General features: G+C 43.8%; 1 protein-coding gene across 2 annotated transcripts in view; it reads left to right on the top strand.

Annotated features, from left to right (window-relative positions):
• LOC119976720 (hepatocyte cell adhesion molecule-like) overlaps positions 1 to 16,796 on the top strand; it is a 32,899-nt gene extending 16,103 nt beyond the window's left edge. For both annotated transcript variants that reach the window (XM_038817449.1, XM_038817450.1), the window contains 3 exons: positions 3,440 to 3,721; positions 4,398 to 4,505; positions 16,020 to 16,796. In XM_038817449.1, coding sequence (XP_038673377.1) covers positions 3,440 to 3,721; positions 4,398 to 4,501 — 386 coding nt within the window. In that variant the 3' untranslated portion in view covers positions 4,502 to 4,505; positions 16,020 to 16,796. The remainder of the gene's footprint in view (positions 1 to 3,439; positions 3,722 to 4,397; positions 4,506 to 16,019) is intronic.
• The last annotated feature ends 7,132 nt before the right edge of the window (positions 16,797 to 23,928 follow it).

Below are 23,928 nucleotides of genomic sequence, written 5' to 3'. Positions count from 1 at the left end.
AAATTCAGTATTTTCATTGAGGCCTGAAAGTGCTCATGCTGTAAATTGTCAATTTAAATAGTTTCTGTTTAAAGTAAAGAACTGGGTCAAAACCTTCATAATAACAGAATGCCACATATATAATTGCATCAACTTGCGATTTTTTTGCAACACACTGAACCCACTGAGAACCAGGCTTCTCCACAGGCTAATTCAGTAAGACTTTGGTTCACTCAAGCCACTAAACAAACCTGAATAAGGTCCTGTAACATGTGAAAAGAAGGAAGGGATTATTTTCCCACCAACAGTTTGTTCTAATTTCTAGTTCAAAGTTACGATGACCATCATGAGTTGCTGTTGAGCCAAACCTGTAATTGTGAAACGTAACCTGGACAACCATCAAGTTTACCAAGTGATCCAGCTGAAACTATAACTTGGCCAGAATGTTACATTACCCCGCCAGCAAGGGCGGGGGGAGGGCGGGGGGGTGAAATTGAAGGGTAGGAATTCCCTCACTGGCTTCCACCCTCCCTGACCTCAAAACAATTGTGCACTAGGATGGGGAAGGCTGTCTCTGCCTCAGTTGAGACCTTGAAGTGCCCAATTATTGGCCACTCCATTTCCCAGTCGGATTCAACTGTTAGGCTAACAGGGGGACTGAACTTGCATGGGAGAAGGTCAAAGTTCAACAGAGTTAGATTCTAAGCAGGATGGAGATGATGGTGATGCTCCATTAGAAGTCAGCTTGCGAAGTCAGCTTATGCGCAAAACAAGGCCTTGGAGTGGAAGGCCCTCCTGTGCCGGTTGAAGCCCTTGTGATCACAAACACAATAGATGAGTTACCATCAGGACTTCTATTATATTATAACTTCAGACTAAAACATTAGCCTGTGTTGTGGTAGACTTCTCCAACTTAACCACCAGGGAACCCAAGAACCAGTTACAATAGTTTATTCATGATTCAAGCATAGAGTAATTGAGGTTTACAGCATGGAAACAGGCCCTTCAGCCAAACTTGTCCATGTCACCCAGTTATTACCACTAAGCTAGTCCCAATTGCCTGCATTTGTTTCATATCCCTCTATACTCATCTTACTCATGTAACTGTCTAAATGCTTTTTAAAAGACAAAATTGTACCTGCCTCTACTACTGTCTCTGGCAGCTTGTTCCAGACACTCACCACTCTCTATGTGAACACATTGCCCCTCTGGACTCTTTTGTATCTCTCCCTTCTCACCTTAAAATCTATACCGTCTAGTTTTAGATACCCCTACCTTTGGGAAAAGATGTTGACTATCTACCTTATCTATGCCCCACATTATTTGATAGATCTCTATAAGACCACCCCTAAGCCTCCTACACTCCAGGGGAAAAAGTCCCAGTCTATCCAGCCTCTCCTTATAACTCAAACAATCAAGTCCCGGCAGCATCCTAGTAAATCTTTTTCTGCACTCTTTCTAGTTTAATAATATCCTTTCTATAATAGGGTGACCAGAACTGTACACAGTATTCCATGTGTGGCCTTAAAGTCTTGTGCAACTTCAATAAGATGTCCTAACTCCTGTATTCAATGTTCTGACCAATGAAACCAAGCATGCCGAATGCCTTCTTCACCACCCTGTCCACCTGTGACTCCACTTTCAAGGAGCTATGAATCTGTACTCCCAGATCTCTTTGTTCTATAACTATTCCCAACACCCTACCATTAACTGAGTAGGTCCCGATTTGATCTACCAAAATGCATCACCTCACTCATTTATCTAAAGTAAACTCCATCTGCCATTCATCGGCCCACTGGCCCAATTGATCAAGATGCCGTTGCAATCCTAAATAACCTTCTTCAATGTTCACTATGCCACCTATCTTGGTGTCATCTGCAAACTTACTAACCATGCCTCCTAAATTCTTATCCAAATCATTAATATAAATAACAGTGGACCCAGCACTGATCCCTGAGGCATACCGCTGGTCATTGGCACCCAGTTTGAAAAGCAACAGTCTACAACCACCCTTTGTCTTCTCTTGTCAAGCCAATTTTGTATCCAATTTGCTACCTCACTCTTGGATCCAGTGTGATTTAACCTTATGCAACAACCTAGCGTGCAGTACCAAGGCACTTGCGTCAAAGGCCTTGCATCAAAGGCCTTCCTAAACTCCATGTAGACGATGTGGACTGCACTGCCCTCATCTACCTTCTTGGTTACCCCTTCAAAAAAACTCAATCAAATTTGTGAGTCATGGTTTTCCACTCACAAAGCCATACTGACTGTCCCTAATCAGTCCTTGCCTCTCTAAATGCCTGTAGATCCTGGGCTGGATTCTCCACCCTGCTGCGCCACATTTCTGCTTCAGCACACCTGCGGGATGCTCCGTTACGCTGTCTGGTCAATGGAGTTTCCCATTGTGGGGCAGCCCCACACGGTCAGGAAACCCCCAGGCTGCCGGCAAAATGGAGTATCCCGCCGGCGGAGAATCCAGCCCCCTGTCTCTCAGAATACCTTCTAACACGTTACCCACCACAGACGTTCGGCTCACCATGATGTCGTTCCCAGGCTTTTCCCTGTGGCCCTTCTTAAACAAAGGCACAATGTTTGCTACCCTCCAATCTTCAGGCACCTCACCTGTGGCTGTCAGCAATTCAAATATCTCTGCTGGGGGACCCTCAAATTCCTCCCTAGCCTCCCACAACTTCCTGGTATAAATTTCATCTGGTCCTGGGGATTTATCTACCTTGATGCGCTTTAAGACTCTAAGCACCTCCTTCTTTGTAATATGTACACTCCTCAAGACATCTCTATTTATTTCCCCAAGTTCCCTAACATCCATGCCTTTCTCAACAGTAAATACAGATGAGAAATATTAATTTAGGATCTGACCCATCTCTTGTGGATCTGCACATAGATGACCTTGTATGGAGGGAACTAGCCCAGAGAAATCTCTGAGGAGCACCCTCCACTGATACAGCTCTCCTGATACATCAATCACAGGGAGAGCATTCTAATACAACTCTATACAGCTCTCCTGATGCATCAATCACAGGGAGAGCATTCTAATACAACTCTATAATACTGCTATATAGCTGTAAGTGCACAGAACTGTGTTTTATAATTACAATCTTGCCTAGCCAGGCTTATTATTAAACCTTCACCCAGAAGCATGACTGTAATCTAGAAACTGTTCTTCAAACAAGTAAATAACCTAGCTGGTGAATTCTGCTGATCCCAAGTCTTTGAGGTCCAGCATTTGATGAGCATGTGTCTAATGCAGGGGTGTGAGATCCATCCCCCTTCTACTAAGCTTATTAATTCACTCTTACATTTGTTTAAAACACAAAACAAAATGGAGATATTTGCATCTGTGTTCTGGTTTATTACATCACTCAGAAATATCTAATCTAAAATGCATTACTCTAAAATACAATGACTGTTGTGCAGGTAAATTATTATCTGTGTATTTCAGAACCAGTTTCCCAGCCTGAGACAGCGATTCTTGGTAACTGTGCAAGTTCACCACATGTCACTTTGAACTGCTCTGTCTCCAATGGAACAAATGTCATGATTCACTGGGAAAAGTTATCCATGTCTGGAGTTCTCAATGAGACATACGATGGGACACTGCTTGTAATAGACTGTGTTACTGAAGAGGAGCAACATGTATACAGATGCGTAGCCCAAAACCCAGTCAGTAACGCAACCAGCAACCCTATGACTGGCAGCCTTTATAACGGGGCCAATCACAATGGTGAGAAATTGTCAAAAATATCTCAACTATAACAGGAACACTTTATATATAGTTTTCTTACACAGGAATTCAGCTGAGAATATTAAGTGGTGCTGTTCTGATGCAAATATTCATCGAAAACCCATGACTAACACAAATGCCAAATCTGTCAACGCCTGTAGATGGCAGCACAACATAAACCTGCATTTATATAGCACCCTAAACATAATTACTCGTGTGCCTAAATTGCACGCCTATAAGATGTTTAGTAGATAGAGATACAACAGATTATAAAAGATGATGTCAAGGATAAGTGCTTTTAATTACGAAATGGGACAACAGAATCGGAAACTTTTCTTTTGAAGAAACAAATTGACAGTAAAGTCCAAAATCATGATGTGTTTTGATAAATCAGGAAAAACAATTTCTACAATTGGAGCATAAATGTATTATGAACAGAGTTAATCGATAGAATATGAGATTTTTTTTATCTGCTGAAAGTTTTTGGATATGGAATGCCTCACTCACTACAATCACTTATAGAATTAGAATCCAGATGGGTTTTAAATGAGCAGTGGATGAATGTTGGAAAAATAAACATGGGAAAATGAATAAGTAGTTCGCTCTGAGTGGAGGATTGGTATAATGAGTTGGATGGTCGTCTCCTAATTAATAAAATACTATCCATCTATTTTAGGTAAAAGAACCCGTTTGATGTTTCTGGTGCCTTTGGTAATTGCAAGTCTGGAAGTTCCGGTGGCAATCATTGTGTATCTCCTCTGGTCTACTTTCTTCAGGTGAAGCAGTAAGTGCCATATTTTAAATTGGTATATACCACAGAAAAGTGCAAAAATGCTATCCAGTGATCTGCTACTTCACTGTGTAATGCTATCTGTAGACACACTGATAAACAAATACATAAAGAAGAAGGTTCGGGATGTGTTTTTCCCTTTCAGCACTTTCCAGTACTGAATTGATCAGTACTGGGCCATTGCTTAAAGGGAAAAGCATGCTATGGAATTCTGACAATATTTTTGATAAATTATTTAATAAATTTTGATAAATTACTTGGCGTAGGTTGTGCTGAAATAATTTGACAGAATTGTTTTATATGCATATTATGAACAAATCTGCAAAATGCTTTCTGACGAGTATAGTCAAGTGCAAGTCTCGTCTGTTTTCAGAGGTTGTTCACTATTTACTGAGCATCTCTGCTATGTCTTTGGTCTTTTGAAAGATGAAAAATGTTGCATGACAAAGGCAGCTTTGTAAACTGAACAAATAATTCAATTTATAAAGAACAGTGAAATAATTAAACAAATATCATTTGGTGGAATAAGTATTAACGTCTTCTTAGAATCAGTAATATGACATTACTAATTTTAGTAGAATTGTGGTGGTATGAATGTGAGCACTGCCATTGGTGCAGAGCATTGGTTTCCCATTGGCTCTGGCTGGTCATGTGTCTCTCGTCTGATAGGCTGGGATTAGTCATGTGACTGCTCACCAATTGGTCGAGAGGCAAGTAGACCCCGCCTCCGAGGCGGGTATAAGTACCCAGAGTTCCCGGCGGTCAGCCTTTCTCTGTAGTCGACCACCGGCCCAACAACTAGCTGATTAAAGCCACAGTTTGGATCTTCATCGTGTCTCGAGTCCAATTGATGGTACATCAAGAATATTACCATTATTGATTATCATTACAAAATAAATGTAAAGAAGTAGTCTGTAATGGGTTCATTCAACTTTTTGAAGTATCGTGTTTCTTCAGGTTAAAATCAAATCAATTTTAGTGATGAATTAAAAGTGGATTTTCAGTGTTTCTTCAGTGAACAACCACAATTTCATACAAACCATCGTTCGTCAAATGCTTGCACAGTTTTTGTATTTGGACAAACATTAGAAACCAAAGAAGAACTCCAGAATGCTGAAAGATCCTCATTTTAAAATTTGATAATGATACAGCATCACTTAATTGTGACCAAAGACACATCAGCACAGTTAGGACCATGACAGGCAAAAGGTAAATTGGCTGGGCTATTTAGTGGGACCCATCGCAGGCAGGATAAAAAAGGACAGTCAATCGTCCATTGAATTTGGGTGAGAATTTTGCAAATCCTGGCCATTTGTGTGGAAACATGACTTCGAGATATGTTGTATTTTGATATGGGATATTGACGTCCTTCACATATATATGATCACAATTACACAAACAAAGGCAGATTTAGGTTATCCGTGAATCTATTATCAGAATTTATATTGACAATAGCCAGTTGTGATAAGTTATAGCATTTCACACCCTGAGTAAGATTTGTTTCCTTCAAATAGTTATCTAAATTACTTAGCAGTGGGAACATGAGCTTATTTAACATACAGTCAATAGGCTAAAAACTGAGATTTATAAGATATAGGAGCAGATTTAGGCCATTTGATCCATCAAGTCTGCTCCGCCATTCGATCATGGCTGATCGCATCCTGGCCTTAACTCCCATTTTGAGGGAAAAATTATACAGCTGTTTGACTGTAGTGTACTTCACCCTTACTCTCATGAGAGACCAGACAAAGACTCTTGGAGTTGAAAACTAGTCTTTATTTACAGGCTGCCGAGAGGGCTCTTAGCATTCTAATTAGGACACCAAAAGCCCAGATTCAAGAATGGTACAGACAGTTATGCTTTGAGATTCAATTACAAGAAATTTAGCATATACCATTCATTTGTTACTAGTCATCTATGTCCAATCATTACTATTGATTAAGGTTACATCATGCATAGTATATGAGAATACTTAACCAATCGCATAAAAGGTCCACATGCTTAATTAAGCTATCCAATCATTATATAGGCAGGTATTTTGTCTTGCAATAAATTTTTTTTTTTTAAATTTAGAGTACCCAATTATTTTTTCCAATTAAGGGGCAATTTAGCATGGCCAATCGACCTAACCTGCACATCTTTGGGTTTTGGGTGTGAAACCCATGCAGACATGGGGAAAATGTGCAAACTCCACACAGACAGTGACCTGGGGCCGGGATCGAACCCGGGTCCTCAGCGCTCTAGCCAGCAGTGCTAACCACTACGCCACTGTGCCCCCCTCGTCTTGCAATTAATTATATCAGTGGTTCGATATCTGGGTGTAGCCATTAAATCATCTCCCTTTTGCTACCAGCAGACTCAATGGTACCTTGTCACACATTGTAGAATAGGCCTTGAATTGTAGCATCTGCAGTTTCTCTGCCTGAAAACTGGCTTCTCGGAGACACACCTGTCCTTGTAATATCTGTTATACATGGCAATTCCATAGTCTGAAATTGAAGATTTCAACATCTCCAGTAAAATGGTGGAACTGTAGGTTTTAAAATGGTTGCCGTATACTCTCTCCTATCTAAGGATGCCCAAACTGTCCTCTTCACTCCACCGTCCTGCCCGTTCTCCATAACCCTTCAACCCATTACCAATTAAAATCTGTCTAACCCCTCCTTAAATTTGCTCACTGTCCCAGCGTCCACCGCACTCTGGGGTAGCACATTCCACAGATTCACAATCCTTTGGGAGAAGTAGTTTCTCCTGAACTCCGTTTGCTACCTCTTATCCTACCTCTTATCCTAAGATTATGACCTCTCATTCTGGAATGCCCCACAAGATTTAGACTTATTGTCACGTGTACCGAGGTACAGTGAAAAGTATTGTTCTGCGCAGGCCAGGTAGATCGTTCCATACATGAGAAACACAGGACATACGATAAATGCACAATGTAAATACATAGACATCAGGTGAAGCATGCAGAGTGTAATGCTACACAGTAGAGAAGATGCGTGGAGAGATCAGTTCAGTCCATTAGAGAGCCATTGAGGAGTCTGGTAATAGTGGGGAAGAAACTGTTTTTAAATCTGTTAGTGCGAGTTCTCAGACTTTTGTTCTCAGATGTTTGTATCTTCTGCCCAATGAAAGAGGTTGGAAGAGAGAATTACCCGAGTGGCAGGAGTCTTTGATTATGCTGCCCGCTTTCCCAGGGCAGCAGGAGGTGTAGATAGAGTCAATGGATGGGAGGTGGGTTCACGTGATGGGCTGGGCTGTGTTCACAAGAAAGCATCTGCTCCACATCTACTTTATCCTGACCTTTTATCATGCATACCTCAATTTGATCTCCCCTTATCATAAAAACTCTAGAGAATATAGACCTAAACTGTTCAATCTCTCTTCATACAACACACCCCTCATCTGGAATCGTCCTCTGAATGGCCTCCAATGCCACTACATCTTTCGTCAAATAAGGGGACCAAAACATTGCACAGTACTCCAGATGCAGTCTGACCAATGCCTTGTACAGTTGCAACAACACTTCCTCACCTTTATACTCTGTTCCTTTAGCTAACATTCCATTTGCTTTCTTTATTATCTGCTGTACCTGCATGCTAGTTTTCTGTGACTTATGAACAAGGACCCCAGATCCCCTGCAAAGGAGCAGCCCGAAGTCTTTCCCCATTTAGACAATAGATTGCCTCCCATTTTTCCGACCAAAACTTATGACCTCCACATTAAATTCCATCTGCCACATTTTAGTCCACTCTCTTAACCTATCATTAGCCATTTGTAAGGTTCTTGTTTCCTCATTGCAACTTACTGTCCCACCTATTTTTTTGTGTTGTCTGAACATTTGGCTATAGAACCTCCTATCCCTGTGTCTAAGTCATTTATATAGATCGTAAATAGCTGGGGCCCAATGACTGAACCCTGTGGTACCCCACTAGTTACATTCTGCCAGAGAAAAAAACATTTATCCCAATTTTCTGTCTTCTGTCCGTCAACCAGTCTTCTATCCAAGCTAATAAGTTACCCCTAATCCATGTGATCTAACCTTGTGAATTAACTTTCTGTGCGGCCCTTGTCAAACGCCTTCCGGAAGTCCAGAGAAACAACATCTGCAGGATCCCCATTATCCACTTTGCTTGTTACATCTTCAAATAACTCTTGCAAAGTCAAATATGATTTCCCCTTAATAAAACCACGCTGACTCTAATGTATAGTGTTTTGACTTTCCAAATGTCCTGATATTACTTATTTGTTAATTGATTTGAACAATTTCCCAATAACAGATGTTAAAGTAGCTTGTCTGTAATTTCCCACGTTCTGCCTCCCTTTTTGAATAAGTGCATTATGTTAGCATTTTTCCAATCCACTGGAACATTTCCCGTGTGCAGGGAATTTTGGGAATGTTATAACCAATGGATCCACTATCTCCACTGCCACTTCCTTTAATACTCTAGGATGTAGGCCATCAGGTCCAGGGGACTTGTCTGCCCTAAATCCCAATAGTTTGTTTAGTACAGTTTCCCTATTGATAATGATTGTTCTATGTTCCTCCTTTTCTATTACCACCGAATTGTCCATTCCTATAGGAATGGTGCTAGTGTCCTCCACCGTGAAAACTGAGGCAAAGTATTGATTTTGCATCTGCCGTTTCTGTGTTCCACACTATTAATTCACCAGTTTCATCTTCCAATGGGCCAACATTCACTTTAGCAACTCTCTTCCCTTTTATGTACTTATAGAAGCATAAACATAATCTAATTTGTTGTAGTCTGTTGGCTCTGGGGGATTTCCACAGTAATTTCATTGCAGTTAATATAAGCCTACTTGTGACACTATTAATAATAATTATTATTGTTACAATTCAGTAGGTCTAAAGAAGCCTTCCTAATCATACCTGGGTTAACTGTAAGCCTTTATTTGACTCTTAAAACTACTTCCAACTATACAATGAAGGGTATAGGCTCGGAGCTGTTTCCATGCTTGCTGATACACAAGTCACTGTCAAACACTAGACTGACCTTGGGTAATGGTCATGTGCTATCTTGCATCACTGTAGGCAATACTGTAAGCACAGTGGTTAGCACTGTTACTTCAAAGCGCCAGGGACCTGGGTTCGATTCCCGGTTTGGGTCACTGTTTGTGCAGTCTGTACATTCTCCCCGTGTCTGCGTGGGTTTCCTCCGGGTGCTCCGGTTTAATCCCACATGTCCCAAAAGACATGTTTGTTCGATAAATTGGATATTCTGAATTCTCTCTCAATGTACACGAACAGGCACCGGAGTGTGGCGACTAGGGGATTTTCACAGTAACTTCATTGCAGTGTTAATGTAAGCCTACTTGTGACATGAATAACGATTATTTTTTTTAAAATAAATTTAGAGTACCTAATTATTATCTTTTTCCAGTTAAGGGGCAATTTAGCGAGGCCAATCCATCTAACCTGCACATCTTTGGGTAGTGGGGGTGAAACCCACGCAGACATGGGGAGAATGTGCAAACTCCACATGGACAGTGACCCAGGGCCGGGATTGAAACCCGGGTCCTCAGCACCACAGTCCCAGTGCTATCCACTGCGCCACATGAATAACAATTATAATAATGATTATTATACTGTGCTCACCTCACATTAACCCTATACGCACCAGATCTGTATTCTTTGACTGACGGAAACAGTGTCTTTAGTTTATTTTGAATTAAAATCTCTCAATTTGCAATAAAAAATAAGACTAATGCTCAATATTAATGATGGTCAGACCTGGTGCTAGTGTCCATTGAATCACAATGTATGAGTTGCAATCCTGCTGGACCCACTTTGTTCTTTCCCTTAAAGATTGGAGCTCTGCGAAATATTGGACCAGCCTAACACAAAGGGAGGCAGTGGCTGAGAGGTCAGATCATGCAGATAAGGGAACACTTTTAGTGTTTGAAAATTAGTAGCTCAATGGGGTACTGACCAAATTGAATTAGAGTGATCCATGATTTAATATCCAATCAGTGCAGTTGGCAATAATGGGGTAACTAGCTGGCTGTGCATTTCTGTCTGAGAGATGGGAAAGAAAGACTGACTGTCCATCTTGGAGTTGGTAAAATCCTTGAATGAAAATTTTGAAAACGTAAATACTTTTAAATAATAAACGTATGTAATTAAGATTGAGCATTTTAGAGCAATCTTTTTTAAAGGAAGTATTACGGCATGCTTTATAGGACAATTTGTTAGCTCCTGAGGGGCAGGCCTTTTACTAAACATCTTCCGGTTGTCCAGCTTTTCCCAATTGGCATATAGGGTAGATTATATGGGAACAAATAGTTAGTATACTACAATTTCCAGAATACATTTACAAGGTACCTCATAAAAAAAACACTGAATGATTTATAATTCCATTTTCATTTTAGAGTGCCAATTTGCATGAAGAAATAAGCCACTGCAAATTATACAGTATAATGGTGTGTGACAGCACTAGCAGCATAACCATGTTTAACCTGTGCCACCCAAAGTGGAAACGAACATGAGGGAAGCCCTCATGGTTGGTATCATGACTGGTACAGGCTTGGGTGGCCGAAGGGCCTGTTCCTGTGTTGTATTGTTCTTTGAAATGGTGACAGAGGGGAAAAGATGGCCCACTCTGGCCAAGGTTGTGGCCCCCATCTATTGCATGGATAGCAATTTGGGATGAGCATCTTCCAAGTCAAGAAACACCCAGCCCAAGAAAGAGCCTACATAGTTAGGGGCAGCAGGGTAGCATGGTGGTTAGCATAAATGCTTCACAGCTCCAGGGTCCCAGGTTCGATTCCCGGCTGGGTCACTGTCTGTGTGGAGTCTGCACGTCCTCCCCCTGTGTGCGTGGGTTTCCTCCGGGTGCTCCGGTTTCCTCCCACAGTCCAAAGATGTGCGGGTTAGGTGGATTGGCCATGCTAAATTGCCCGTAGTGTCCTAAAAAAAAGTAAGGTTAATGGGGGGGGGGGTTGTTGGGTTACGGGTACAGGGTGGATATGTGGGTTTGGGTAGGGTGATCATGGCTCGGCACAACATTGAGGGCCGAAGGGCCTGTTCTGTGCTGTACTGTTCTATGTTCTAGTTATTGTGCACTCTGGTCCATGGACTCCCTGGCCACTCCCAGGGATAGAGATAGGCTAAAGGAGGCAACAATTACTGAGTTTGGCAGGGAATGATAACTCGAGAGCTCCAAAGTATTACTCCATGTTCACAGGTTAGTTAATCCCTGTCGGTTAAATAGGTCCTCAGCTGTTCAGACTTCTCGTGGTGCCAACCTGTTTGTATCATCTGTCTCACCTTCAATAATACCATATCTCACTGATTCCAATTCCATATGTGTCAAAGAGTTTCGGCGCCAAGACAATTTCTTGGGGTACTGGTGGTGGCGCCACTTGCTTTGGCAAGGAGAGTCGACTTAATGCAGAAACAATTCTTCCTCAATCAAAATAATCTAGGCGGTTTAAAGATCACCGAGGTTAGTTTCATTGCCAACCTTGCTTTTTCCTTATGGTTTAATGGTGCAGGTTTGGAATGTACTTGCCATAATATTTCATCATTCCCAGGCCCGCCTTAGCTCATCTATATTCCTGGTTCTGGGTTCTCCCTTATAGCTTTGACTTTTCCGCACACCCCATCGCCTGAGCTATCTTGATGGCTGAAAGTAGAATCACATTAGATAAAGCGAAAGAGTTTTTCCTGAATGCTCAGGTTGTTGATTCCACAAACTAGGCAGTCACAAAGCTATTTCGTCGAGGGCTGCACCAAACTCTGTTCTCAACCATGCAGCAGAGCCTGACTATGAAAGAAGAGATGAACTCTTCTGGGTCCCTAACAACAGAATTTACACTGTAGGATGATCGAGGGCCTGGGGGTAAAATGTCCTTGACCAAAGTGATGGACTGGTTAAAGATTTTTCAGTCAGGAGCCTCTGGGGACGCAAGACTTCTTATCAGGTTGTAGGTTTGAGACTCACAAGTTGTCAAAAGTATCACCTTCCACTTTTCTTCCCCTGCTATCTCATTTGCTGTGAAGAAATAGCAGAGCCATTTGATGTACTTGTTCCCATCACCAGTCCCTTGGTTCCAACTTTCCAATCATTGGTATCTTACTCACTGTGGCTGCTACTGGTGATGGTTCCTATTCTCATCTGACTTTTGAAGGTTTCCTCCTTCCCCTTCAAATCCTGCACTGCGGAAAACTAACGATTGATGGGCCTCCGTCAATGTGGCGGCCCAAGACACTGGAGACTTCCAGCAATGACTACAGGCGTTTATTAACAGTAGACAAGGGCTACTATATACAGGCACAGAGCAATGCTGAATAGATGTTGACTCTCCAGCATCGGGGTTCACACTACCCGGGCACATGCCTCTGGGGCCCCATGATTTCTCTCCATTGGTTGGGGTTTGCACACTCCCATACGATAGGTACCGAGCCAGTCACATGGACTGCAAAGCTCTTGCCCTTAAACTGGGCTGCTCTACCGCAGTTCTGTATTACACTTTTAAATCTACTTACTATTGGACTCCATTCTTATTCTAATCCATATGAATGTAGATGCATGTGTTCATTCATTTCTTCTTACCTTTCTGGTAGTTAATAAACTTGCCCTATAATAACAAAAGAAAGAAAACCTGGTTAAATTGGATCCTTTTTAAACATAACTATTGGGTCTGGAAAATATATCCAATGGAAAGAAAACCTTGGTCACCATTTTTTCACCCCATTGCCTGGCACTCGGCATGATCTGTGTGAAACCCTCGCTGAACCATTCGGTTCACTTACAAATGCACAGCCTATTTGAGGCCACATGTACCCGGCAGCCAGAAGTCACCAGCAACACCTCAACCGGGTGCCGATTTGTGCTGATCTCCACAAGTGGAGACGAGGCATGATGGCCACTATGAGGGTCTCTGAGGCCAATGAAGCTCCCTGAGTGATCGGGGATAGGGCAGTACCCTGCACGTACCTTGCATCCGGGCACCTTGACAGTGCCAACATGACTGCTGGGGTGCCTGGTGGCACTTCTTGGATACTGGGCTGGCAGTGTCAGGATTCCCAGGTGCCAGGTTGGTACTGCCAAGGGTTGGAGCCTGAGTGGGGACTTGGCCGTGAAAGTGAGAGTTTTATAAAGGGACAGGGTGGTCCAGAAAGTTGGGGGCAGCTCTCAGTGACCCCATAGGGGGTGTTCTCACTTTGGAGGGGGGCACGCTCACTTTGTCTGAGTGGGGGCACCCTCAAGCTCACTGGGAGAGATCAGGGCACCCTTTCAAAATGCCGCCCCGTTCTCTGAGAAGCTGGTCTCACTGGTGAATTCAGCTCTTCAATGATGGACTGGGCCGAAACGTCCCAAGGCCCCAAAAGATCGACCAACTGTGGGTGAATCCATGTCTGGATTCCACCCAAAAAGACAGCAGGAAACATCCTGTCAAACCTACCCAAAATAACACTTTAATTTATTTTAGGGAGAATCGCATGCTTTGTTCGATTAAATGCTTTTGTTGCTACCAGCAGGGGGCATGGGGTGAATAAAGACACTCAGCCAGTCATCCACCCGGGTTTGTAATAATTTTGGGTGTACCCCAGCCGACGGTGAGAAATCGAGGGGTGTTGCCCAAAGCTTTTGGGGAAACCCAACTACTGGGGCTGGTAGTAACACTGTCCATTCAGATCTCAGTTGTTTTGTTTCCCTGACTGATTTTATCAACTCAAACATTCAGCAACTTAATTGCCACGCAAAAGCTTTTATCAACTCAAACATGTCTAACCTACAGTAGATGTTCACTCTTACAGCAAATTTAGGCCCAATGAAGTCAATATCACCAATAAAATTTCAGAATGGATTTAGAATATTTTGTATTGGTTTATCAACATATGAAAGAATTTCATGCAAAACCTTAAGGGATCCTGTTAAATGTTTTATGTTAACGTTACAAAGAAAATAGGAGCAGTGATCAGCTATTCGGCCTATCCCTCCAAATGACTTAAGATACAAGAAATGAATGATCGTCTAGCAACAATCCTCAAGTCTAATTTGTTGATCTCGATGTCAATCACCCAATGCAAATTACAGCATAGAGAAACAGGACATTTTCAATTTGGTCTATTCTATTGGTTAAGTTGCATCCAAGCCACCTCCTACTCTGTCCCATCTCACCCTATCATGTTTCTATTCCATTCTCCCTCGTGTCCTTATCTAGCTTCCTCTTAAATGCATTCTTGCCTCAACTACTGTACACTGTTACATTTTCCACATTCAAGGAGTTAAATTATACGAACCAAATTACCGTCCTCATGCAAAGCTGCCTTGCATTTGCTTTACATTTTACGCTTGCCACCGTTTAAAGCTAGATATATTGGGTGGAATGTTTGCTTCTGACATGACAAGCTCAAGTCGGGAAATTCCCCACACTCGCCTGGGGTGGATGGGGGAGAGGGAGGAATGGGTATGGAATGGATTTGGGATAGCCGCCACCCCAAACACAGATTGGAGGTGAGCATAGGGGCTTCTGAGTATCACAGCAGGCTATTAAAATACCCATCTCGGTTCTCTGCAAATTCCCTAGTTATTCTGTTTTAAACATTTAGGCCCCAATACTTACAACCTCTCCCCAATGACTTCTCATTTGCTCCATGGCCCTCATGGTGCCTGTGCCAACTTATGTCCTTCTCACCACTCTTCACCTTAAAATATCAATGCCAATCACCCACTATCCACCAGAGGCAGGCCTCTGGATCCATTCTGAGATGAAATAAAGTTCTTAGTGTCTATTGCAGAGTTCACTCCATTTAAAAGAAACACTCCCATTCATTTAAATCCCCTGAAGTACTTAATCGTCTAAAAACAAACATTTGTATTCATAACTCCATAGCAATGACAGGTGATTCTTTAATAACTTCTTTGCACTGTCACTCAAACTGTGAACCTACAACAAAACCCCACTCCCCAACTGCATTAATGATAGTTTGTGGAAAGCAGAAATGCATTCATAATATAATAGCATTAGGTTTAAGCTCACAAACAACTATTGAAACTAATAGAACAGATTTTTATTTCAATTTCCATTGACACAGGTAGGCAATTTTTGTTTAATGGCCAACAATGTTTCTGATATTTATGATCTCTCCCTTTTCTCCAACAAAATGGGCTCTATTTGAACTCAGCACTATTCTCAAACGTCCTGGCTGAGGTATGTTTTCCACATGTGGGAGTTCATGTCATCCAGAATCCAGCGTAAATAGGATATGTTGGAAATGATGCAGGACTTCAAGATCTGTCTGTTGATCCGAAAAGCAGTCCAAGAATCCTACTTCTTATGGTGGGAGATGAATCATACTGTGATATATTAATTTGTGTGATTAAGTCACCTAGGGACTGAACAATAATATCCTCCTGTGATCTGGGTCGTTTTTATATTTTGCTTTCAGATAGCCCAGATTTACAGCAGGAAATAAAAGTCATAAATTATTTATTGCTGAATTTTCCTCCAATCAATTTATTTTGTTTGTATTTTCAGAATTCTAAACCTTCATCTATTGAAGAGATCACATGGATTTTCTCGGGGTCGAATATTGTTTAATAAGAAGTGCAATATTGTAATCTCCTAAAATGTAGCTACAGTTTTGTCTGTCAATATTGTGAATCCATAATGTTGTGCATTCATAAATTCCCAGATCCATAAGCAAAATAGGTGTTCATAAATTCCTAGATCCATAAGCAAAATCAGGAATGAATAACTGTTACTCTAATATTTTTGGCACTTTATAATCTAGAGTAGGCGTGTCCAAGGGCCGGCCTGAAAAGCCTTTCATGCAGCCCAACATGGTGTTTGCAGGCCGTCTAACTCCAAAACCTCTCTGACAGAATTTTAAAAATGCTCAAGGCTTGCTTATCCAATCACAGTCTAGTTCCTTCATGCATAGGTTCAATCATTCGCCAATGAATGGGGAAACCAAACTGTGAGTGTGTGAGCTTCATGCCAGCAGTTGCCAGACAAGTTTTTTTTTTAATATCATGGTTTCTGCTTGGGTAACTCGGAACAAAAGATAAGTTGACTGGAGAGCGAGCGGGTGAGAGCCTGGGGCATGGGGTGATGACATCAGAGGAAGCGGGCGGTGGGGGAAACCACAGTCGTAGGTCTAGATCTGACCTGATCTTGCCTGCGACTGGGATATGTCTAGTCCATAGAATCCCGATGATGCGAAAGGGGCCATTGGGCCCATTGAGTCTGCACTAACCCTCCGAAAGAGCAGCCCACCCCTAAACCCATCTAACCTGCACATCCTGGGACACTATGGGGCACTTTAGCATGGCAATCCACCTAACCCGCAGATCATTGCATTGTGGGAGGAAACCAGAGCACCCGGAGGAAACCCACGCAGACACAGGGAGAACATACAAATCCCATACAGTCACCCAAGGCTGGAATTGAATCGTATTGTGGTATTGTGCAAAGCAAATAATGGCATGATGGGAAAACTAGTCGAGTCTTCTTGGTACAATTGAATTTAAACTGACTTCACATAACCTAAGGCACAGATACAAATACACAGATACAAACAGCCGAGGTCAACTTGACCTGAGAACTGGCTGACTCTAAAACTCAGATAAGACGCGTTCGTCATGAGACCAGAGCAGTCTAAATATATACGATAAGCTAAAAAAGTCTCTCTTCCTGTACTCAAACAAATTTGTCCATCGCTTAAAACAAAGACAAGATAATGACATGAGACCCCAGTCCCCTAAAGGTCAGCAAGGTGACGCCATTGTAATGATTGTTACTTTCGATCAAATTCCTGACCAAGCTGTATTCATGTTATCTTGATCCTAATAATGTATAAAAATCGTCTTATTCTTCTGTGAGATTGCAGACTTGGGATGGACTCAGCAGTTTGTACTTGACTGCCTTCCGACTTCAAGTCTCAGCCATTACTACTAGCAGTTCTAATTCGTAAATAAAGTTCAGTTTTGCTTACCTAATGAATCATGTTTGCATCTTTCTATCACAGTCTAGAAGCGGGGAAAATATTGACTACGACAGTATGATTTGTCTGCAACGGCCTCACTGGCTCCTTCAGTGAGGGAATATATGTATATGTGGGCTCTTGAGCACAAATTCTGCTCTGGAGAATGAAATAACAGAATAATTTGGACATTCTGAATTCTCCCTCTGGCACCTGAACAGGCTCCAGAATGTGACGACTCGGGACTTTTCACAGTAACTCAATTGCAGTGTTAATGTAAACCTCCTTGTGGCAATAAAAATTATTATGTGTTATATATTTGTTATTTATGACTATGTATCCATGTTAGTGACTTTTCAATTGATGTTCATGCAAAAAGGATTTATTGCAAGCTGCGTTTTTCAATTGTGTCTTTCATATAAACTTGTTGAATATCTGCATCAAACATATTGGGCACGATTCAGCCACCATGTTACACCTGGCACGGATCCATGTATGCCAGGTGGATCATGGGAAAGGCCAAAATCGAGACGTGCGCCAAGCACGATTTATTTCAAGATTTAGCCAGCCCACTCCCGAGGGTGCATACCGGATTTCGCACAAAGATAGCGAGACAGTCACTAAGCCTAATTTGGATTCATTAACGAGATTGATGTTGAATGCCGCAGATATTCCGTCTTCCCATTGCAAAGTCACACGGGCACCGTTTAGTTATCCTTTTCAACATCAGGAAGTTGACGCACTGACTACTATTGGATTCAACAATTATAGAGAGGGGTCCTTTAAAATATTAGCTAAAATATTCTGGAAAATAAAATGATTCTTGAAAATTATTGAATTTGTAGAAATATGAGTAAGTTATAAAATTTGCTAATCTTTTGAATACTGTCCATGACTGTCTCAAATGTTACGAATAATATACTGCAAGTATTCTTACTGATATAAGAGTACATTCAAGAGTTTGAAGCAATCTCAGAACTGAGACAGATGTGACCAAGAATGTGATCTGTTTGACTAATTAGCAGACGTATTTTAGCCGTCAGAGAATCCTTGAAGCATTCATAAAAATTGTCTCTATTTTTTTGAAGTGCCTTTTAATTTTGTAAATCTGGAGTCACTTTTATCTTGAAGTTTTTGCTTTCACTCGTTGGTGATTCAAGGACATTTCAAAGCACGCAGAAAAAAAATCTTTCCAGTTAATTTTGTGTGAATGTGCCAAAAATGTGTTCTTAAAGAAATAAACTTTGCTTTAAATTCATTCGACAAGACTGAGACAGTGGGTGGGATTCTTCCCTACCCAGTGGGGCGGGGGTTATCGGCGGGATGGAGTGGCGTAAACCACTCGGCGTCGGGCCGCCCCAAAGGTGAGGATTCCTCCACACCTTTGGGGGCCAAGCCTGAAACTTTAGGGGCTAGGCCCACGCCGGAATGGTTGGCGCCACGATGGCTGGCGTAGAAAGCCGTTGGCACCACGCCAGCCGGGGCCGAAGGAACTCCGCCGGCCGGCGGCGGTCCGCGCATGCGCGGGAGCGTCAGCAGCTGCTGACATCAGCCCCGCACATGCGCAGGGGGGGTCTCCTACACGTCGGCCATCGCGGAGGCTGATGGCCGTGGAGTGGAAAGAGTGCCCCCATGGCACAGGCCCGCCCGTGGATCGGTGGGCCCCGATCGTGGGCCATGCCACCGTGGGGGCACCCCCCAGTGCCAGATTGCCCCATGCACCCCCCACCCCAGGACACCGGAGCCCGCCCGCGCAGCCTGGTCCCGCCGGTAAGGGACGTGGTTTAATTCACGCCGGCGGGACCGGCAGAACAGCAGCAGGACTTTGGCCCATCGTGGCTGGAGAATCGCCGATTCTCTGCTACCCTGAGGGCATGCATAACAGCTACCTACTTGGGCGCTCTGAGGTTGTCTTTGAGGACCACCCCAGAATGACTGGTTGGCTTGTGGGAGGAAAGGGATACCCGTTGAGGTCATGGTTGATGAAGCCGGTGTGGAGGCCTGAAACCAAGGCGGAGACCCGATACAATGACTCGCCTCGGTGACCCTGGACCAGTCTCGGCGCCGAATGCTCTCGACCGCGATACTGCCATCGTGCTGTCATTGAGTGGTGCACTGGGCTGCTGAAAATGCAGTTCTGATGCCTGGACCACTCTGGTGGGGCCCTGCAGTACATCCACGAGATGGTCTCCTGCTTTGTGGTGGTCCGCTGTGCCCTGCACAATCTGGCACAGCAGTGGGGCAATATGCTGGAGGAGACGGAGGGACATGCGGCCTCCCTTGAGACGGAGGCGGACCAGGAGGGGCTGGGGCATGATGCCACGGAGGATGGCAGACCATCTATGGCGAGTATCTGACACACCAGGAGTACCAGTGAGGCTCTCACCATTGTCAGGTTCTCCTATGGTGATACTGTGTCCGTCAGTTCAACAGCGCCCCCCCCACCCCCCCGAATCACACCGCCACTCCCTGACCACCTTGTCCCCTCCCCCTCCAGGAGTCAATGGGCCTGTGTTGGCACTATCAGGAAGTGGGTCCCTTTACAAGGTGGAGTGATGATCACTTTCTGTGAGGAAAGCTCTGGTGTTCATCAGGATCTGATTACGTCTGACTCCTGTCTTTCTGTTGACAGCGCACTCACACCCATGTTCATGACAGAGTCTACAATGGGGGCTCTTGATCTCAGATCACTGGGGGAGGGGGGTAACAGGGGGTGGGGCGCAGGCATGCTTGCTGTGAAGATTATGTGACAGGCTTCACATTAATCAGATGTGAAATGTTTTAATGGTGAACATCTTAATGTGACAGATTTCCAATCCCCCTGTCTATGATAGTGGCCTCACCAGTGGCCACAGTGCTCCTCACTCTTCTTGATCCTCTGTGGCCTCGTGCTACATCTAGGTGGGTCCCAGAATGCATATCGACGGTTGAAGGCAACCTGCTGCTTTCCGTGCCCTTAGTCTTTGATGCCCTGGGCAGACATCCTCTCAGCCCAGGGACCCCAGTCAACAGTGTCACAGACTGAGCCATGCCTTTGACATCACCACTCCGAGCACGTTGTGCTCTGCACGGTGGTTGACATGCTAGCAGTGTTGGTCTGGGTGCTATGCATTGCCGGCACCATCCCCTGCACCTAAAGGCTTTGGGATTCTTCCAGTCGGCCTTGAATCGCTCTCACTCATCCATCGCAACTAACCGAGTGATATGGATATGGAGCCACTTGAGCTGGCTATTTTTCTTATCACAGCCTGGAGGAGCACAGACTCCAGCAGCAATGAGCAGAAGCACTCAGGGAAGACACAGCGCCAGGAGACCACAGGGCAAACTCAGAGGCCGGAGCTGCACCAGCTGAACAAGGGGCATGAAGGCACAGAAGGCAACCCTGAGCATACAGGTTTCGAGTGTCCTACATGAGCTGTAGGAGAATCTGCCTCATCAGGGAGACTGTGCAGTACCTGTGCCACATTCTTTCTGACTTGGCGCCACGTAGAGGTAGAGGGCATCTCCTCCCTGTGGCCGTAAAGATCACAGCAGCCTTCAACTTTTATGCGACAAGTTATTTCGACGGCACCACAGGTGACCTCAGAATCCCTACAATGCAGAATAAGACCATTTAACCCATTGAGTATGCACCAATCCTCCGAAAGAGCACCCTACATAGGCTCAATCCCCCACCCTATCCCCATAACCCCATCGAACCGTTGGACATTTTGGGGCAATTTAGCATGTCCACTTCACCTACCCAGCACTTCTTTGGACTGTGAAGGAAACCGGAGCACCTGGAAAAACCTATACAGACACAGGGAGAACATGCAAACTCCACACAGTCACCTGTGGTCAGAATCGAACCTGGGTCCCTGCCCTGTGAGGCAGCCGTTTTAACCACTGTGCCACCGTGCCGCCCTGTGTGGCACTTCACAGGCATCCGTCTATAAGTGCATCCATGAGGTAATGGATACACTCTGTGCAAGGGCACTGGACTTCACTTTGACCTGGCTCAGGTCCAGCAGGACTAGAGGACTACAGGATCAGCACCAAAGCTAGTCTGCTACATGTTCAAGGAGCAAACAACTGCACTCGTAGTCATTCTATCCACCCCATTACATCAGGGAGTCCCCTTTAATAAACAGGAAGGGGATCCACTCCTTCAATGTGCAGCTGGTGTGTGACTACATGTGTTCATTTTCCAGGAATCTTGTGTGGCAGCTACATCCTCAGGAAATTGCTTCTTCCCATCTGAACACAGCCCTTCTCACTGGCCCTCAATGTCAGGCAGATGGTTAGGCCCACTCATCGTGAATGGCAGCATGTGGGATCCAGGAAAATTCCAAAGGGTGACAGAATAGTAGAGTGCAGAAAGGAGACTGGGAGCACTTACCCTTGATGATCGAAGAAGGTCATTCATCTTTTTCCCGCATAACACACCCGTGCTCTTGGTCAGCCTGCTGGCACTGCCAAGTGCTGCAACCGACTCCCAGGCGAGATTCGGCACCTTGCTGGAGGACTTCCTGCCAGCCCGAGTGTATATTATAGCCTGCCTCTCCTCCAATCCAGTAAATAGCTGAGGGACCCCTCAGTATATCTAGGAGCTGGTTTCCTAACTGCCATCCTCCTGGCTTGAATGAGATCAAGTGCTGTGTGGTCGTTTAAATGCAAGCCCCCCTTCGCTGAAGTGCTCAGAATACCCTTGGGTGGGGGATCCAAACACTTTGCCCCTCAGTCATGGTGTTTTTCACCAGGGGGGAATGAAAATTCCCAAGTACCTGAGAATTGTGTCTGGATCACTCCACCGATGCCACCAAGAATAGCATCGATTTTCTCACCGAAAATGACACTTAGCCTTTTTAAAAAATATTCCACCCAATATTTCAAGTTAAAAACAACCTTTCATCAGAACTGTTTTCCAGCATCCACAATATTCTGATTTTGTGTGAGCAACATTTCCTCTCCAAAGATCTCCCTAACTGTAAATAAGATGGAAGTCTGAGTAAGACAAAATAAAAATCTTGGGCAAGATAGCAATTCTACTGCAGCATGGAGAGACTGTGCAGGTGCTTACTGAGGTACTGAATCGGTAGGAGGGAGCCACTGGCCATTAATGAAACACCAGAAGACTTGAAACTGATTCATGCTGTTTCACATTCAAATGTGGTGATTAAAAACCAGCACAGCTGATTGCGTGCCCAAGTCTCTCATTCACTCCATTTAACATTTTGAAATTGATCAAAAAAAATACACTCAAAGATCATCTGCACAAGAGTAACTTTGTTAACCGCAGAGAGCGTGAATGCAGAATGGGAAGATCTTCAAGCTGACCTAACTTCTTTGAATTCATTGAGCATGGCAATCTAATTGGACTGTGATAAGACAAAAAGGGACCTCAAACTCCAAAATGTTTATTGACCAAATTTCACACTAAACATTATTAATTAAACTCAAGGGAGATAGAGGGTAAACCTGTGCAATTGATGAAAACCTGGCAGAAGGCTAGGACATTATATGTATTTGTGATAGGAGCTATGCCAGAGTGAGGGAGCACTGTGCAGAATGTCTCAGGGCTTAGTGCTGACACAATTACTGTTGCAGATTTACATAAATGGTTTGTATCAGAAATAAAGTCGTGACCAAAATTACCGGGCACACCAAACGAGGAGTTGATGTGGGAGTAGAGAATACAGGTATTATGCCGAGGGAGGAAGGTGGTGCTGAGGGGTTCGTCAAGGGATGGAGAGGGCAGTCGAGGGGCACTGAGAGGACTTTGCAACCTTTGAATTTCTCCTAACTGAACTGAAATGAAAATCGCTTATTGTCACGAGTAGGCTTCAATGAAGTTACTGTGAAAAGCCCCTAGTCGCCACATTCCGGCGCCTGTTCGGGGAGGCTGGTACAGGAATCGAAGGGTGCTGCTGGCCTGCTTGGTCTGCTTTAAAAGCCAGCGATTTAGCTGAGTGAGCTAAACCAGCCCCAGAGTGAGCTAAACCAGCCCCAGCTTTTGTTCATATAAATATTTTTATTAAAATTTGCATTTTTAGAGTACAAGAAATGGCTGAAATGTGCATGTTGTTCCTTTTCGGCATCCCTCTCCACCTCCCACCCCCTCCTCCACGCCCCTTTTCTACGATCTCGGGGTCCTATCCTGAACCCTTCCCTCCGTCGTAAATGCTTTGTTTTGGTGCTTGCTTTCCTCTTATAAAAGCTATAAGAGGGGTCGTCTGGTTCCTGGGTCGGTCTCTCCATGGGTTTCCCTTTGATGTGGTGAATCCTGAGCGGACTCAGACTGCAGCTGGGGTTAGACTCCTAAAGAGCGGCAGCGTCTGAACATTGATTCAGAATAATTCCTGTCAATGGGAAGTGACTCTTTCAGATCAGTTCCAAACTGTCAGAAAATCAACAACAGTCCCTTATTTTGTCAGGAAATATTCAGTAGTGACAGTCTTAAATCTGAATGAAATATTATTTGCA

This window comes from Scyliorhinus canicula, chromosome 13 (assembly GCF_902713615.1).
Source record: "Scyliorhinus canicula chromosome 13, sScyCan1.1, whole genome shotgun sequence".
NCBI classification, from domain to species: Eukaryota; Metazoa; Chordata; class Chondrichthyes; order Carcharhiniformes; family Scyliorhinidae; genus Scyliorhinus; species Scyliorhinus canicula.
The sequence above is the reverse complement of the archived record's forward strand: the minus strand, read 5'-3'. Positions and strand labels throughout refer to the sequence as shown.